Source organism: Dromiciops gliroides, chromosome 5 (genome assembly GCF_019393635.1).
Source record: "Dromiciops gliroides isolate mDroGli1 chromosome 5, mDroGli1.pri, whole genome shotgun sequence".
NCBI lineage: Eukaryota > Metazoa > Chordata > Mammalia > Microbiotheria > Microbiotheriidae > Dromiciops > Dromiciops gliroides.
In genome coordinates, this window is record NC_057865.1 from 292,371,734 (window position 1) to 292,387,806 (window position 16,073).

General features: G+C 47.3%; 1 protein-coding gene across 5 annotated transcripts in view; it reads left to right on the top strand.

Moving 5' to 3' along the window:
• Positions 1 to 1,461: 1,461 nt before the first annotated feature.
• Positions 1,462 to 16,073, top strand: part of EP300 (E1A binding protein p300) — a 90,951-nt gene continuing 76,339 nt past the window's right edge. For all 5 annotated transcript variants that reach the window (XM_043965691.1, XM_043965692.1, XM_043965695.1 and 2 more), the window contains exon 1: positions 1,462 to 1,855. In XM_043965691.1, coding sequence (XP_043821626.1) covers positions 1,762 to 1,855 — 94 coding nt within the window. In that variant the 5' untranslated portion in view covers positions 1,462 to 1,761. The remainder of the gene's footprint in view (positions 1,856 to 16,073) is intronic.

The following is a 16,073-nucleotide window of genomic DNA, read 5'->3' on the forward strand; positions in this document are numbered from 1 at the left end:
GTTCCTGTTGCGGCGTATCGACATTCCAATACTACCTGCGTCGCTTTGGGCAAATCACATAAACCGCGCCGTCCCCATCCCTCCCCTCCCCTCTCGTGCCTCAGTTTCCTTCTCTGTAAAAAGACGGACATGGGGGACGACGATTTGTGCGATCTTTTCCAGCTCTAGATTTACGCCTAACCCTTTGAAAGTGCTCTGAACCTTCGTGCCCACCTCAACTCTGGGGCTGGTGCACTTGTTCGAGCCTTGGTTTCTTCATGGGGGCACACACCTGCCGGGCGAGTGGGAGGGGAGGTTGGGAAGAGTGGCCTGCGGGATTGGGGGGCAGAGCTTCTGAATAGCTAAATGTCATTTTTTTATTAATCAGGCCTCGGGGTAGGAGTGGGATACGGCAAAGGGAAAGAAGCAGAGGATTCTAGGTGGGGGACTGGGGACAGATAGGGACGCACTAGGAGGCAGCCCCCTGCGCAGTGATTTGGCTCATTTCAGGGCGTAGCACCTTCCTCTCCCCTCCAGCGGAGACCAGCGCCAGCAGCTCCCGAGCCGTCATAGCCCTCCGACTTAAAATTCCTTCCCTTCACCCCCCTCCATGCGCTCCTCCCCTTTAAGAATGACGCTCGCTTGGGGAGTTTGCGGAAGCTCCCAGCACGTAGTCGACGGGAGGGAGGGCGGGGGAAGGAGAGGAGGGGGCGGTCCCGGGCTCGGCCAAGGCCCCGCCTCTTGCGGGCTTCTCGGCACCCATTGTACGAGTCCTTCGGAGGGGGGCAGGCCCCGCCTCTTCTCCTCCAGTTCCCTCCCCCCCGCCGCCGTCAGTCCGTCCGCCTTCGGCCCCGCCCCTCTGCCCCCCTCCCCCTTGGCTCATTTCCGGCCCCCGCCGTCGCTACTGCTGCTGCTGCTGCTGCTGCTGCCGCCGCCGCCGCCGCCGCCGCCGCTGCCGCCGCTGCTGCTGCCGCCGGCGCTCGCCTGGGAGCAGGAGGAGGCGGAGGAGGAGGAGGAGGAGGAGGAGGGCTGGGGGAGGAGGAAGAGGAGAAGGAGGAGGAGGAGGAGGGAGGACTAGGCCGAGTGGAGCGAAGCTGAGCGGACGGAGGGGAGCGGAGCGCAGCCGAGCCGACGAGAGCCGAGCCGAACGCAGCCGAGCGCAGCCGAGCCTAGGCGGCCGAACCGAGCGCGGCCGAGGCGAGGCGGGGCCTGGCCGAGGCGAGCGGGCGCCGCGCAGCGCAGCCAGCGCCGCGCAGCCGAGCGCCGCGCCGCGGACGAACAACAGCCGCCATTTTGTTTGGGTGCGCGGCCCGGCCCCGGAGGAGGCGGAGGCGAGGCCCAGGCCGAGGAGGAGGCGGAGGCGGGCGGAGGAGGCCCCGCGGCGCGGCCCGGCCCGGCCCCGGCCTGAGCCGCCGGAGCAGCAGCAGCAGCGGCCGCGGCATCACGATGTGAGGCGGTGGCCCGGCCCCGATCCGACCCCAGACGACGAGCCCCCGGGCCGGCGATGAGGACGGCGACGAGGCCGCGGCCCATGGCGCCCCGCAGGCCCCAGCCCCAGCCCCGCCAGCGCCCCGACGAGCGGCCGGGAGCCGCGCCGGCCCCGCCACTAGGGGGGGAGCGTGCGTGAGCGTGAGCGTGAGCGTGCGTGGGAGCCAGTGTGAGTGTGCGTGAGTGTGCCCGCCCGGAGCCCGGAGCGAGAGCGCCGAGCGGCGCAGCGCAGAGCAGAGCGAAGCGGAGCCGAGTCGAGCGACGCCGAGCCGAGCGGCGCCCGCAGCCGCAGCCATGGCCGAGAACGTGGTGGAGCCCGGGCCGCCGTCCGCCAAGCGGCCCAAGCTCGCCTCCCCGGCCCTCTCGGTGGCCGCCAGCGACGGCACAGGTCAGTCCCGCAGCCCCGCCGGGCTCCCACGCTCCCCCCCGCGGCCAGCCGGACCCAGGTGCACGGCCCCAGCCCGGGCCTGGGGGGGGGGGGAGTCCTCCGGGCGGGTGGGCCGCTCATTATGGTGGGAGCTGAGCCTTCTGCTCGGCTGCGAGAGCCCGTCGCCTTCCAGGGCCCGAGTGCCCCCCCCGCCCCCCCCACTCCGGTCTCCGGCTGGCCAGCCCCCCCCCCCCCCGCACGGGTGTTTTTCCTCCCTACTTCCTACTTTTTCCTCCCTTCCTCTTCTTTGCCTCGATCTGGGGGATCGGGGCTGAAATTGGCTCCTGGCTCCTTGAGTGTTTTCCTCCTCGATCTTGGGTTTCATCTCTTGGACGTGCGAATCGTCTTCCCCTTCCCTCCCCTTCCCTTCCCCTTGCAATCCTGCAGCTTCGTTTGGTTTTTTTGTTGTTGTTGTTTTTTCACTGGCATTCGGAATCAATATGGAGTATGCACGGACCCAGTTTTTTCTGCATCTCCCGTCGCTTCGCTTGCTCAGACCAAAATGTCTGAAGCTCCCCATTAGGCTTAGCAGGTTGAAGAAGAGCGAGGACGAGGGTTAGCTTGGCCTTTTCGCTCTAGATTTTCTTCTGTTGGCGTTTTTCGGGTTTGGGGGGCGATGTGCAGAATTAGGGGGCAAGGTGCCCCGAAATCCAGACTGGAAGTTGTAGGTTTCTCAGGCTCCCACAGACCTTGAACTGGTTGCACTGGAACTTAGCTGGCAAGGAGCGGTTTAGATTTTTTGGATGCTTGGACTTTTCTTCAAGATGCTTATTTTAGGTTTTTACCATTATCAGTTCTCGGTGTTTCATTCCGTTTGGGACTCGGTGTGTGTGTTTGTGTGTCGATAGAGAAATTAGGAGACACTTCCTCTTCCTTCTCCCACCCTGCGTTTGGTTGTTATCCCTGATGGCCACCGATCTCCTTGTTCGTTGTTATGTAGTTGGAGCTGCCAGGAAAACGAAGAGGAAAAATGGCTGGCCATCTGACAGTAAGGGAGACCTTGTTGCTCCCACTGTGAAGGATCGGTCTTGCTCAGGCACTAGTTTGGGAATATCTGATACATGCAGCTCGCTGGGCATAGATGGACATCGTCCGTTGTATCCCATTTTGCTACTTAAAGCAGGAATATGTGCATTTATTTTGTAAGTGAATTTAATAGCCTAAGTTTGAAGTGAATTTTATCTAGCCTTTTGGGAAATAGACACCATTTTACAGTACAAGAATGGGGAATTGACATGCTTTGAGTTGATTCTTGAGATGGGTTTAATGAGTGTAGGGGCTTTTTCTGAGAATATTGGCGATTGGTTTAAAGGTAAGGACCGTCCTCTGTTCCATCTGGCGTTTAATAGACCCCAGGTCCTTCTCTCCTAAGGGAAGAAGGCAGCGAGTGATTATAAATGAGCCAGATATTGTTAATTCCTTCTTCCAGTCACTAACAGTGACTGTTAGTGAACAGGCATTCCAGGTTTGACTCTTTAATTGTATGAACTCTAGAATATATTTCGATGCGTGTGTTTGCGTGGTTGTGTGTGTGTGTTGTGTGTATAGATGGATGATAAGATATATCTGGCTTTTATCAATATTGGGGCTAACTTAAAAATCATTTTACTTTTGAAATTTTGGTAGGTTGCGTGAGCACAGAGACCCCTTTGGAAGATAATTTGGTTCCTTCGTACATTTATAAATAAGGGATTGTATTTTATTTCTCTACTGATGTTTAATTTAGGTAACTCATTCTAGAGCTTCCTGTAAAAATATGAATCCACAAGAATCCAAATTATTATTTTTTGCAGGTTAGAATGCAAATTCCCGAATAAACTTAATTCTAGTATGAATGCCGTGAATGGAAATGATTTGATTCAGCTTACCTACTCTATGCCAAGCTCACTTCCCTTGGAGGTGTGCATTAGCTTTGATTTTGCTTCTTACTACTTGAGATTTCCTTGGTTTCCACCAGTAACTGGCCATCTTTAATAGTGGAATAGTAGAGGTTTCAATTGCACTTGAAGTCATTGTCTAAAGACATTTGTTCTTCCCCTGTTAGGTTGGTTTCTTCTCCTGAACTGACTTCCCTAAATAACTTTACTAAGTGCTTCTTTATTCCCATTTTAGTTCTGATGTACAAGATACGAAAGTTCTGTGCAAGATTTATAATCTTGCTAATAATTGAATCCTTGGGTTTTAGGAGAGAAGGTCCGACTAACTGGGTTTCCTTTGGGGGTTTTTCTGGTGGCTAATCCTGATTGGCCTGCTTGGGCTTGGAGTGCTGTAGCCCACCTAACCCGAGGAGCGCTCTCTTGTAATTGGGGGTGGGGGTGAAGTAAGTACTTGGCTTTTTTTTTCTCTTCTCTTCTCTTCAGTATTTTAGTCTATAGATAGTATCTGATCCCCCTCTTCTGTTTTCTACACACAAACAATATTGCCACTTTAGTTCCACTTGGATGATTGAGGGAATTCTAAATGTGTTCACGGGTTATTTTTTATGAATTTTGTTGGCTCAATATTTGAATTTATTATGATGAGGTTTTCATTTTTCCTCAGCCCCCTTTACCTTTCTCCAGGTTTGACATCAGGCTGTGTCTCCTGTGCTTTTGTGTCCCCCCAACCCCCAATCTCATCCAACTTGAGAAGTAAGAGGCCTTTTTGCTAACATTTTAACTTATTTGCAATTGTCCTTTGTTTAGGGAAAAAGAAGTTTGTCGGTTTGCCTGACATAATTCATAAAACCTTTTACATTTTAATATTCAGTGCCTTCCAACTTATAGGTAGTTTCAGTATACTTTTCCAGACAACTTTTCTTAATCTTTAGCTTTAGACTTTTTCTAACTTCAAATTCTATATTTCAACTTTAGAAGTGAGTCTCCTGTGTTGGTGAAGATTTACAAACTAGAGCCGTTTACTGTGCTAAGGATTGCTTTTGAGACATAGTTGCAGTAGCACTGGAGAGGAACATTGGAGTGGATTGGAGCTTAATGTCAGGAAATTATATCTTTTTTGATCATTCAGATACCCTGTGCCTTTGTAGTAATCTACTGTCCAGGTATTTTGACAATCGAGTGAAAATGATAATAGATAAGAAACTGAAAGCCCAGATTGGTTCATTGACTTACCAAAGGTCAAAGCAAATGTAATGACCCAGCCCAAGTTAAATGGCTCAGCCTTTGACTGTGGCTGTGTATCAGCATAGCCAGTTATCAGGAGCATAGTAGGTCCTTAAAATGATTCTGGGAGCTTCTTTTTAACTGAAGTCTGGCCAAAAGCTTCTCTTTTGTTCTTAACTACTTGATTTGAATGACTTCTATCAGTTACTTTTTAGAATTGGGGGAATATTAGACTTTTACTTGAACCAATGGGGAAACTGTTTCAAGTTAGTATCAGACTTATGGGTAAACAGGTGATAAGATGGATTTGGGAGCTAATAATGATTTTTGGATGGAGGGGCTTTCTTTGCTGAGTTGACTGAAATGGCTGATTACTAAAAACTGTTAACTAAAATCAAGTTCAAATAGCCATGTGTGTCTCTTGAAAAACCATTACAACAGTATTTTCCTTAGGCTTAAATTTATTTCTAAATGGTGTTCACAACTCATCAGATATCTAGAGAATATACAGTTTCATCACAGAACCTTAAAGTTGGAGGTTCCTGCTCAAATCTTCACTGATGGTGGGTGATCTGATTGCTTTAATACCACAGAAGTCACAGATTGCGGAAGTCTGACCATAATCTTTAGGGAGCTTTGATGAAGAGAAAATTTAGAGATATGGAATATTGGGCTGCAGAGTTCACTCTTGTCATTTTAAAAGAATATCAAAGCTTTTTGAAATCTCCGATGGCATCGTTTGACTTTGTACTGTCGCTGTGTTTGGATTTCATATGCATATATTTGTTGTGAAGAATGAGTACTTCACGCACCACTAGCATAGATTGACAGAGATAGCACATATCTGTGATTGAAAGAAGGCTGCACTTGGATTAAAAGTACTAGGTTCAGAAGTGTTGGTCAGTCAACAAGCATTTATTAGGCACCTGCTGTATGCCCAGGCACTGTGCTAAGCACTGGCCATACAAAGCAAAAAAAATAGCCCCTGCTTTTGTAGAGCTCACAGTCTAATAGGGGTGACAACGGACAAACAATTATGTACGAACAAGGTCTATACAGGATAAATTGGAGATAATCCCGTAGGGGAAAGGCATGGGAATTAAGGGGACTGGGAAAGGGTTCTGGTAGAAGGTAAGATTTTAGCTGGGATTTCAAGAAACCCAAGAATCCAGGAGACAAAGAAGAGAAGGGAGAGAATTCTAGGCATGAAAGGACAGCAGAAAGGAAGGAAAGGGAATAAGCTTTTATTAAGTACCTACTATGTGCCAGGCTCTATGCTAAGGTCTTTACAGTCATTATCTCTTATGGGTGCCATTATTATCCCCATTTTACAGTTGAGGAAACTGAAGCAGACAGATTAAGTGACTTGCCCAGAGTCACACAGCTAGGAAGTATCTGAGTGTGGATTTGACTCCAGGCCTTATTCACCTTACCACCCAGCTGCCTCTAAATGTGAAAATGTTCAAGGTTGGGAGATGTAGTGTCTTGTGAGAATCAAAAGCCGGGGGGGGGGGGGGTCCAGATGGTTGTGAGAGTGAGGTGAGAGAAGACTGGGAAGGGAGAAGTCAAACAGGATTTCATAGTTTGACCCTGGAGACGCTGGAGTTGATGGAGCAGAGAACTGACCTGGTTAGATCTAGCCTTTAGGAGGCTCAGTCTGGCAGCTGAGTGGAATGGGGAGAGACTGGGGACAGGGGGCAGGCAGCCCGCTCAGCAGGCCTGGACCTGGAGAGAAGGGCTAAGTGGTGATTGACAGAGATGACTGGGAAGATGGTAGCACCCTCCCCAAGAATAGGGAAGTTAGGAAATGGGAAGGGTTTGGGGGGTGTAGGAATAATGAGTTCATGAGTGTCAGTTTGGGACTTATTAAATTTGTCCGTAGTACATCCAATTCAAGGTGTGTAATAGCTGGTTGGAAATGTAGGACTGGAAGTAGGAAAGAGGTTAGGGCTTGATAAGTAGTTCTGGGAATCATGGACATGGAGGTAATAATTGCATCCGTGGGAGTTGACAAAGTTGAACAAGAGATGCTATTAGAAGGGATTCATGGTTATTGGGTGTGAGCTGGATGAAGATCCACCAAAGGAAACGGAGAAAGGAGATGTCTAACTAGTATGGTAGGAGAGCAGACAGTCACAGAAGGCCTGAGGGGGATCCAAAGTGTCAGGCTGAAGGGAGATCAAGAAGGATGAGGAAGGCCCTTAGATGGGGCACTAAGAGATCATTGGTCGTTTTGGATGGAGCAGTTTTATCTGAAGGATGAGGTCCGAAGCCTGACTGCAGTTAGGAAGAGAATGAGGGGGAAGGAAGTGGAGGCCTGGATCAAGAGGTGCATCCAGTTCAGTCTCTTGAACTGGGGGGAAGTTAAGAGGCATGGCTGGATCCTCAGCTGGGAGATCTGTATGGGCTTGTCAGCATTTAGGGAGAGAAGGTACAATGGAAGGGGCAGTCAGTCTGCTGAAAGCGGATCAAATGGGAGCACCAGTGCAGGGAAGGGCACAAGGAAAAGGCTCACTTTGTCTGAGATAAGAGAAACACGTTTGTTGGTGCCCTGTATAGCTAATAAAAGCTAGTATTTGTAGAATTCCTTAAGATTTGCAGAGCACTTTACAAATCTGATCTCATTTGATTCTCACAACAACCCTGTAAGGTAGGTGCTATTTCTATCCCCATTTTATAGATGAGGAAACTGAGACTGAGAGGTTAAGTGACTTACTTGCCCAAGGTTGGACAGCTAGTGAGTATCTGAGGCAGAATTTGAACTCTCAGGGCTTCCTGACTTCCAAAGTCTAGTGCTCTATCCACTGCACCACCTAGCTTCCTCAAGGTAAGACCTCTCCTGATGCCTTAAGATCCTTAGTATATTAACAAATCATCCGAGGATGCCTTTGGGTCTTCCTTCACTGGTCTGGAATAACCAGTATCTTAAACTTGTAGGTTGAAGTTTTTAATTTAGGGTGGGGGGGGGAGTTGGGGAGGTGTTTTCATGAAACTGATTCTCAAGAGCTTTGGGAGTATATCAGACACAATGCCTAATTCAGTAAGACTCCCTGGACCCCAAATGTTACATTTCAAGGTATTTCCTTGGGTTTCATTGCCTTCTCTTTTCCTTGAAATGCCCTGCAAAGTACAGAGAATTCACAGGGCTTTAGAATGATTGACTGTGCTGGGGTGATAAATGCCGTTAAAATTTGTTCCCCAAAGTCATTGTAATTCTGTAGCTACTCCAATATTCAAAAAGTGTCTCTAGGTAGAAGGAAGGCCAGAAGCAGGAAGCTGTTGGCATAACTAGCAGATGGCCCTGAGGGTGGCACATAGTAGGCAGCTCAGGAACTATGTGGATGAATGGCCTTCTTCCTGGGCTCCCTGTCTGGGTGGAGATGGAGGGCCATTGGTTTTGCTGTCCTGCTCTGGACAGGAGACAGCAAAGGCAGAAGAAGAGAACTGCCAGGAGACTTCGCCTCCTTGTCTGGTTGGTGCCTGGAGGCTGCCAACAGAACACGGAAGGGAGAGGGAGGAGTGGGAAGGCAGAGGGATGGCAAGTGCACCTGGTGGGTGGGTAAAATGCCCATTTGCAGTATATTTATAAAAACAATTCAGAGATGGTTCCGACAGTTTGTACACCTGACAGGGACGAGAGTCAGTGATACTTATTTTATTAAAATGGCATCGAGATTTGGGGGTTTCATACTTGAAGAAACTGAAAATTTGAAGTGTATGAGTGCAGCCAATGCTGTTGCAAGTCAGCAGATCAAAAAATGAAGGATTCGTCTGGAGGATTACTTTTCCTTTTATTGGGCGCCCCCCCCCCCAACTGTTGACCCTTGGCCCTTATAGTTAAGGTTCGACAAAAACCCAAGTAACTAAATAGTTTTGACTCAGTGGGCATCGGGTTGGCTCTTAGGGCTGCCTCAGCCCAGCGAGAGGCAGGAGATGTCCTCTTTTCTGTGCAAAGTAAAGTCTCTCTGTACTTAATACACCTGTGTCCAGTGCAGCGAAGTCAATAACTCCTTACAAAGGACAATCACCAGGAGCATGTAATAGCATGCCCTAGGAATGATCTAGGGAGAGTACAACTGACCAGTTTGGCAAATGCACATTATGCACATGTAGAATTTATTGACCAGTTTTACTCCTGTTCACTACTCTTCTTGGGGGAGAAAAAAACAACTGTTTAAGGACAACTCCTAACCTTTAAACAAACGGAAGACTTTGTGTACCAGACTGCTCTGTTGCAGGTAGTGTCATGCACATATATGTTGGTGATTGCAACCAACGTTTCTCTGGAATGAGAAAGCCCAGTTACACCACACTGGTCTTTGAGTATCAGTAAAATATCCAAGAATGTACCAGCACCGTGAGAGTGGGGGTGAGGGGGAGACAGGGGCAGACTTGGGCATTGGAGGCACCTGGACTGGATGCTGGCTCTGATTGAAGTTGTGTGATCCTGGACAAGTCATTGGAACTCCCTGAGACCCAGTTGGTTCCTGTGTAAATGGAGTTAATACCTTGGCTCTGAAGAACAGAATGCGGGGGGGGGGGGGGGGGGGGGAGGGCAGAGCAAAAATGAGGGGCTAGAGAGAAAGGCAGTTAGTTGCCAGAATGGGAAAGAATATTCAGCAGGAAAGACTTGAGTTATAGAAAGTGATTTTGGCAGAAGAGGCAGAAGGAGCAGTAGACATGGCATGAAGTCCTGTAGTTTTTAAAGGCTTTTGTGATTCGGCCCTCCCCTCTTTGCACGAAGATTGACATAAGTACCCCCTTCTCTTCCTCTTCCCCCCCCCCCCACCCCAGCTCTGTATAGAGGAAAGAAGCCATTATCTATCATCTTTGACCTGTATTGATCATTGACTTTAATCTGAGTTCATTTGCCTTTGCTTTTACATTATTATAGTCATTGTGAATATTACTCAGATTCTTCTTTTTCAGTTCATGGATTCCTATATTTCTTTAGATTCCATAATGACTTTCTTATGGTGTGTTAATATTCTTTTATAGCTATACACTGAAATTTATTCAGCTGTTTTCTGGTTGGCTGACCACTTTCTTTGTTTGCAGTTTTTTGCAGCCACAAAAGTGTTGCTGTGACCATTTTGGTATATGGCAGCTTTCTTACTGAGAATTAGGGAATCGGGGGTGGGCGGTTGGGGGGGACTGTAGGGTGGCAGGGCAGAGAAAGGTATGTAGAGTGATGGGATCACTGGATCAAAGGGTGTGGACCATTGGAGTGCTTTTTCTCCAGTAATTCGACATTATTTTTCAACATATTTGTCACATCTTTGCCCACAATCCCTATTGACCTCCTCCCAATTTTTAGGATCTTTATCAGTTTGATGGTTATGAGGTAAAATCTGCATATTTCTTTTTCTCTTACTAGCGAGCTAGAGCATTTCTCATTGCTGGTGGTGTTTTGAATTTATTTTTGAAAAATTCTCATCAAAAAGGTATCGCTTTGATCGAGTCTTTAAGAATGTGATAGACATTGATTGGGAACTTAGAGCAGAGTGGAAGAAATATCAGAATGAGTTGTTTTTTGTTTTTGTTTTTTGGTGAGGTAATTGGGGTTAAGTGACTTGCCCAGGGTCACACAGCTAGTAAGTGTCTGAGGCCAGATTTTGAACTCAGGTTCTCCTGACTCCAGGGCCGTTGCTCTATCCACTGCGCCCCCTAGCAGCCCCCAGAATGAGTTGTAAGGGATGTCAAGGCCACCTAGCCTGGCTCAAAGCTGAACTGGCTGTAAGAAAATGCAAGGCTGGAGAGATTCCTGCCACTGTTCAATTAGGCAGAGCTGGTAAGAAGGCAGGGTAGGAAAGGGACTTTCCAATGGTGATTTTTGTCCATTTTGAGGATTTTGTGATTGACATGATAGGCAAGAGGGAAAGCATTGTCAAATTCTGAGCTGAAAAACAATGGGATGATGTGTGTATTTAGGGAAGGTTATTACTCTTGACAGTTGGGTGTGAAATAGATTGCAGCAGGAGGATAGGGGTTAGGCCCCAAATCCAGGCAAGATGTATCTAAGGCTAAGATAAGACCTGGTTGAAGATGGAAAAGCATGTGCAGGATTAGAGGCCTAGTGTTGACGAACCAAATGGAGTGGTCATGGGACTGGACCACTGATTTCCTTGGCAGAAGTTATTGACTCAGTTTGCTACAAGGTGTACTTGTCTAAACTTGTAGTTTTTTCTTTTCTTTTTCAGTCTGTGGGGGGCAGCACTTGAACCCCCCAAGTCTTCCTGGTTTTGAGACCTGTCCTCTGGCCATTCCCTTCACTCTGTGCACACTAATAATGATGGTCACACAGTACTTTTAAGGTTTGCAGATTGTTTTATACATGCGATAGAATTTGGTCCTCCGCAAGAGGAGGTAGGTGCTGCCACTCTTTTTTTTTTTTTAATTAATAAAGTATTTTATTTTTTTTCCGTTACATGTAAAGATAGTTCTCAACTTTGGTGCTGCCACTCTTAAGCTGTTTTTCAGATGAGAGATCTACTCTAGGGGCCTGAGAAGAGGGCCACTTGGAATGGGCTAGGTAAACAGGACCTGGGATTGGAAATTGAAGCCATGAAGAGTCTGAATATAAAAACGAGGTATTGAAGATGAACTTGAAGACACAAGTTTCTTTGGGAAAGAGAGCTAATAAAGATCAGAAAGTTCAGTTTCAGGGTTGGCAAGATTCATTCAGTCAGTATTTATTAAGCACCTACTCTGTACCAGGTAAAAGAAAAGACAGTCCCTGCCCACAGGGAGCTTGCAGTTAATGGGGGAGACAACAAATATACACAAAACATGCAAGATACAGGATCAGTAGGAAATCGTAAATAGAGGGGCAGCCTTGAAATTTACAGGGGCTGGGGAAGGCTTCCTTCCCCAAAAGTAATAGGAAGCCAGGGAGGCCAGTGTTGGAGGAGGAAGAATGTCCCAGAGATGGGGGGCAGCCAATAAAAGATGTCCCAGCGCCCAGAGATAGAGACTCTTGCACTTAACGGAAGCCCAGAGGCCAGGGGCATTGGATTGAAAAGTACATGAGAGAGGTAAGGTGTAAGGAGACTAGAAAGGTGGCAGGGGGCTGGGTTAGGAAAGGCTTTGAATGCCAAGCTAAGGATTTTGTCTTTGCTCCCAGAAGTGATAGAGAGGGAACCACTGGAATTTACTGGGGGTATGTGTGACGTGATTGAACCTCCCCTTTCAGAAAATGACTGGTGGCTGAATGGAGGGTGAATGGGAGTGGGGAGAGCTCTGAGGCAGGTAGGACCTCCCTCTTTCTCTCCCCAGGCTATTGCATTGATCCAGGATGGATGGGGTGGAGTGGGGTCAAAGTGTCAGAAGGAGAGGAAGGGTCCTAGTAGGGAGATGCTGCAAAGGTGAAATCAGCAGGTCTTGGCAATAGCTTGGACATGAGGGGTAAAGGAAGAGGAGTGGTCAGCAGCTGAGAGATCAAGATGGGAAGGGGCTGAGATCATTACTTAGCCACTGGACAGAAAAGAGGCCGTGGCCCAGCCATAGAAAGAGATCCTAGAGATGAAAGTAGAAGGGATCACATAATCTCTTGGTTTTCTGATGAAGCAGCTGAGGCCCCAGAGAAGGAACAATGATTTGTTCAAGGTCACACAGAAAGTGGCTTGACTTAGTCTATGCTCTTTTCTGGGCGCTCATGGTGTTAACCTTCCCCCTATCTGGTGCAGTACAAGCTGAGATGATGTGATGTGTAAAGTACTTTCTAGCTTTAAAATTCAACGATTCCATCATTTTGCTGACAGATCAGTGATTTAGAGCTACTCTCCCCTCCCTCCTCCTTCCTCCCCTCCTTCAAGTCCTTGTTTAAAAAAAATTAAACCGAAAACCCCAACATGCTCATCAAAGCCCAGACCTAGCTCTAGACCGACCACTCCAAGCACCTACTGTGTCAGGGCCCCCCTGCCCTGTTTCTGCATTACGTGAGATACAACAAATACTAAATGCACTGATACAAGAACTACACCAACATAAATGGAAAGAACATGAACAGAATACCATGAAAACATAATGGCTCAGGTTGGCCTCAAAGAAGAGCCCAGAAGCAGCAGGGGAGTGTGCCAGCTCCCTTGGGCAGGTCAGTCAGCCTCAGTCTCCTCACTGGTCCTTTCCAGCTGTGGGTCTCTGGGTGTGGAATACTTCCAGCAGTGTTGGATTAAGTTATTTTTGCTGAGTGACTTTTTTAATTCTTTGGCTCTCAGGCATGGGGAAGGACATTGGAAAATCAAAATCTCTAACAATAAGAAGTTAAGCACTAAAATGTAGTGGGTTAACTGACCTTTGACTCTTCTACTAAGCACCTAGGCATAGTGAATAAAATTCGAGAAACTTGGAGAGAGAGTGTGTTGGGAAGAACAGAACATCTGTAATCTGTGACCTGGAGGTCATAGGTGAAGATGGAAGAGCATTGGTGGCATGTTAGCCAGGGCTTTTTTGGAAATGGCCAAGCAAGGCAAGAGTGAGCTCTGAAAGAACCCATCTCAGCTCCTACTTGGGGCTCACAGTAAAAAGGCTTCCACAGCTGGAGTTTGATTTCCTCTCCCCCCCCCCCCCAATTGGTAGCCAGGCTCTTGTCAGGCTCCTCGTGGGCATCTTCACAACAGATGTGTGTGGACAGCTGGCAGCCCCCAGCCGCCCAGACAATCAGTGCATCTTGCTTGGGCTAACTGACATCTTCACAGTCAATCTTGAATTTCATGCTAAAACTGTGCAAAATGTGCAGGCTCTTTCTAGTTGTATTAAAAAATTGGAATCCATTATTGGGGGGGGCAGGGTTCTGTATAGTAAGTACATAATGCTTCACTTGTAACTTTAGTTGCCACAATGTGTAACTATTAGATATAATCCAACCATTTCCTTATCCCACATTTTTCTTTCTTTTCTTTGCTTTTGTTTTTTTGTTTTTTTTGCAGGACACTGAGGGCTAAGTGACTTGCCCAGGGTCACACAGCTAGTAAGTGTCAAGTGTCTGAGGCCAGATTTGGACGCAGGTCCTCCTGAATCCAGGGCCGGTGCTCTGTCCACTGCACCACCTAGCTGCCCCGTAATTAATTCTTAATGTTTTCCAGATTAGTGTTTCTGGTCTACCTGACCATCTCAATTTGTGGGTCATCTGTAGTTTTGTCTCTCAAATCAAAATTATTTAGTGGCTACTAGAAATGTACAAAGCCGGGTTTATTTTTGGTTACTTTGCCTTCTCTAGGTATTGGTTTCCTGACCTCATTTCCGCTCCCCCCCCCCCAATACACACAAAACGTCATCTCTTCATAGGGATAACATGAAGATTATATAAAGTTATTTTGTTGAGGACAAAAGAGGAAGAATGGTGCGATGTCATTGGCAAACCAAGTTGCTGAGGGGAGAAACTCCCTGTGCTGTGGCTCTTCAGAAACTCCTTAAGTGGATGAGAGAAATGGGGGGGGGCTGTGCTTGTGGAGTGTGTGCACATGTGTGTGAAAATTTGGGATCCTGGGGGCAGCTAGGTGGTACAGTGGATAGAGCACCAGCCCTGGAGTCAGGAGGACCTGAGTTCAAATCCGGCCTCAGACACTTAACACTTACTAGCTGTGTGACCTTGGGCAAGTCACTTAACCCCCATTGCCTCACTAAAAAAAAAGAAAATTTGGGATCCTGAGGTTACTGTATATTTTTACACTCGGTATTTTTATTTGAAAGTGAAAATAGCCAGTAGTGAACCCCACTATTTTGGCGTCCTCTTTCAACCTCCACTACCAAGACATCAGACTGCTAGTAGAGTAGTATTTATTTATTTTCTTCTTTAACATTGAAATGAGAACTGGTTGGCTGTATTTAGATACTTAATTTGCCTAGAAAAATTCTTCGTGCTTAATTATGATTTTGTAAAAATTTGAGGGAATTGTTTTGCTCAATCTATATGATATACCATAGCTCATTCAACAAATAATGAGTTCAGACTATGTACGAGCAAGCCCCTGTGTTGGCATATGTTTTAACTGGTGATCAGATCTTAAGACTAACAAGGTCAGCTGCTTTATGGCTTGTCTTCACTCTTCTACTTGTGTAGAGAAACTGAAATCCTTCCTGGATTGAGTTCATTTGATGTGGTTATTATCACTGTTGGATAAATAGACCTCTTCTCCCCCTTCTCCCCCTCCCTCCTCCTGTGAGGGTGTTTGTGCCCGGAGTGCTCACAGTGGGTCTTCAGCCAGGTCTGGATGTTCATTATCCCTGTTTACCTGTGCAGTATTGGGGAGCCTGTCCCTTGATCTCTCACTTACCCATTTGTTTTCTTTAGACATATCCTGGATCATCTCCCTCAGATGTCATTTCTTGTGTTTAGGTTGGTCATCACTGGAAATAATGGTCAGTCTACTGCTGCCCATTATGAGTCTCTGTATTGCTCTTGAGGGCAGCTTCCATTGTGATTGTTCCAAAGATAGCCAATGCTCAGAGCCATCTACTATCATCAGTGAAACATTGGTGCTAAAAAGCTGTGGGTTTTAGGTTTAGAAGATTAATTTTCTAAACCACTTCTTAGTTAAGTTGGTGTGGAGAGGATCTGCTCCTGGACTTACATATACCCAAAACTTTTTCAATTTTGTTTGTTTTTGGTTTTTGAGGGGCAGTGGGGGTTAAGTGACTTGCCCAGGGTCACACAGCTAGTAAGTGTCAAGTGTCTGAGGCTGGATTTGAACTCCAGTCCTCCTGAATCCAGGGCCAGTGCTTTATCCGATGCACCGCCCCGCCCCCCCCCAAAAAGCATTCTTGCTCTCAAGGACCTAACATTTTATTTGTTTTGGGGGGGGGCAATGAGGGTTAAGTGACTTTCCCAGGGTCACACAGCTAGTGTCAAGTGTCTGAGGCTGGATTTGAACTCAGGTCCTCCTGAATCCAGGGCCAGTGTTTTATCCATTGTGCCACCTAGCTGCCCCCTTAAAGCTTTTTCAATTTAGTAAGAACAGGCTGACTTTGTGTATGGTCTTTGAGAGTCTACTATTACCCCTACCAAGCTGAGGCAACCTCAGGAGGATTATCATGGGTTGACAGTTCTGACAAGGTTTTTGTCTGATGCTTAATTTACA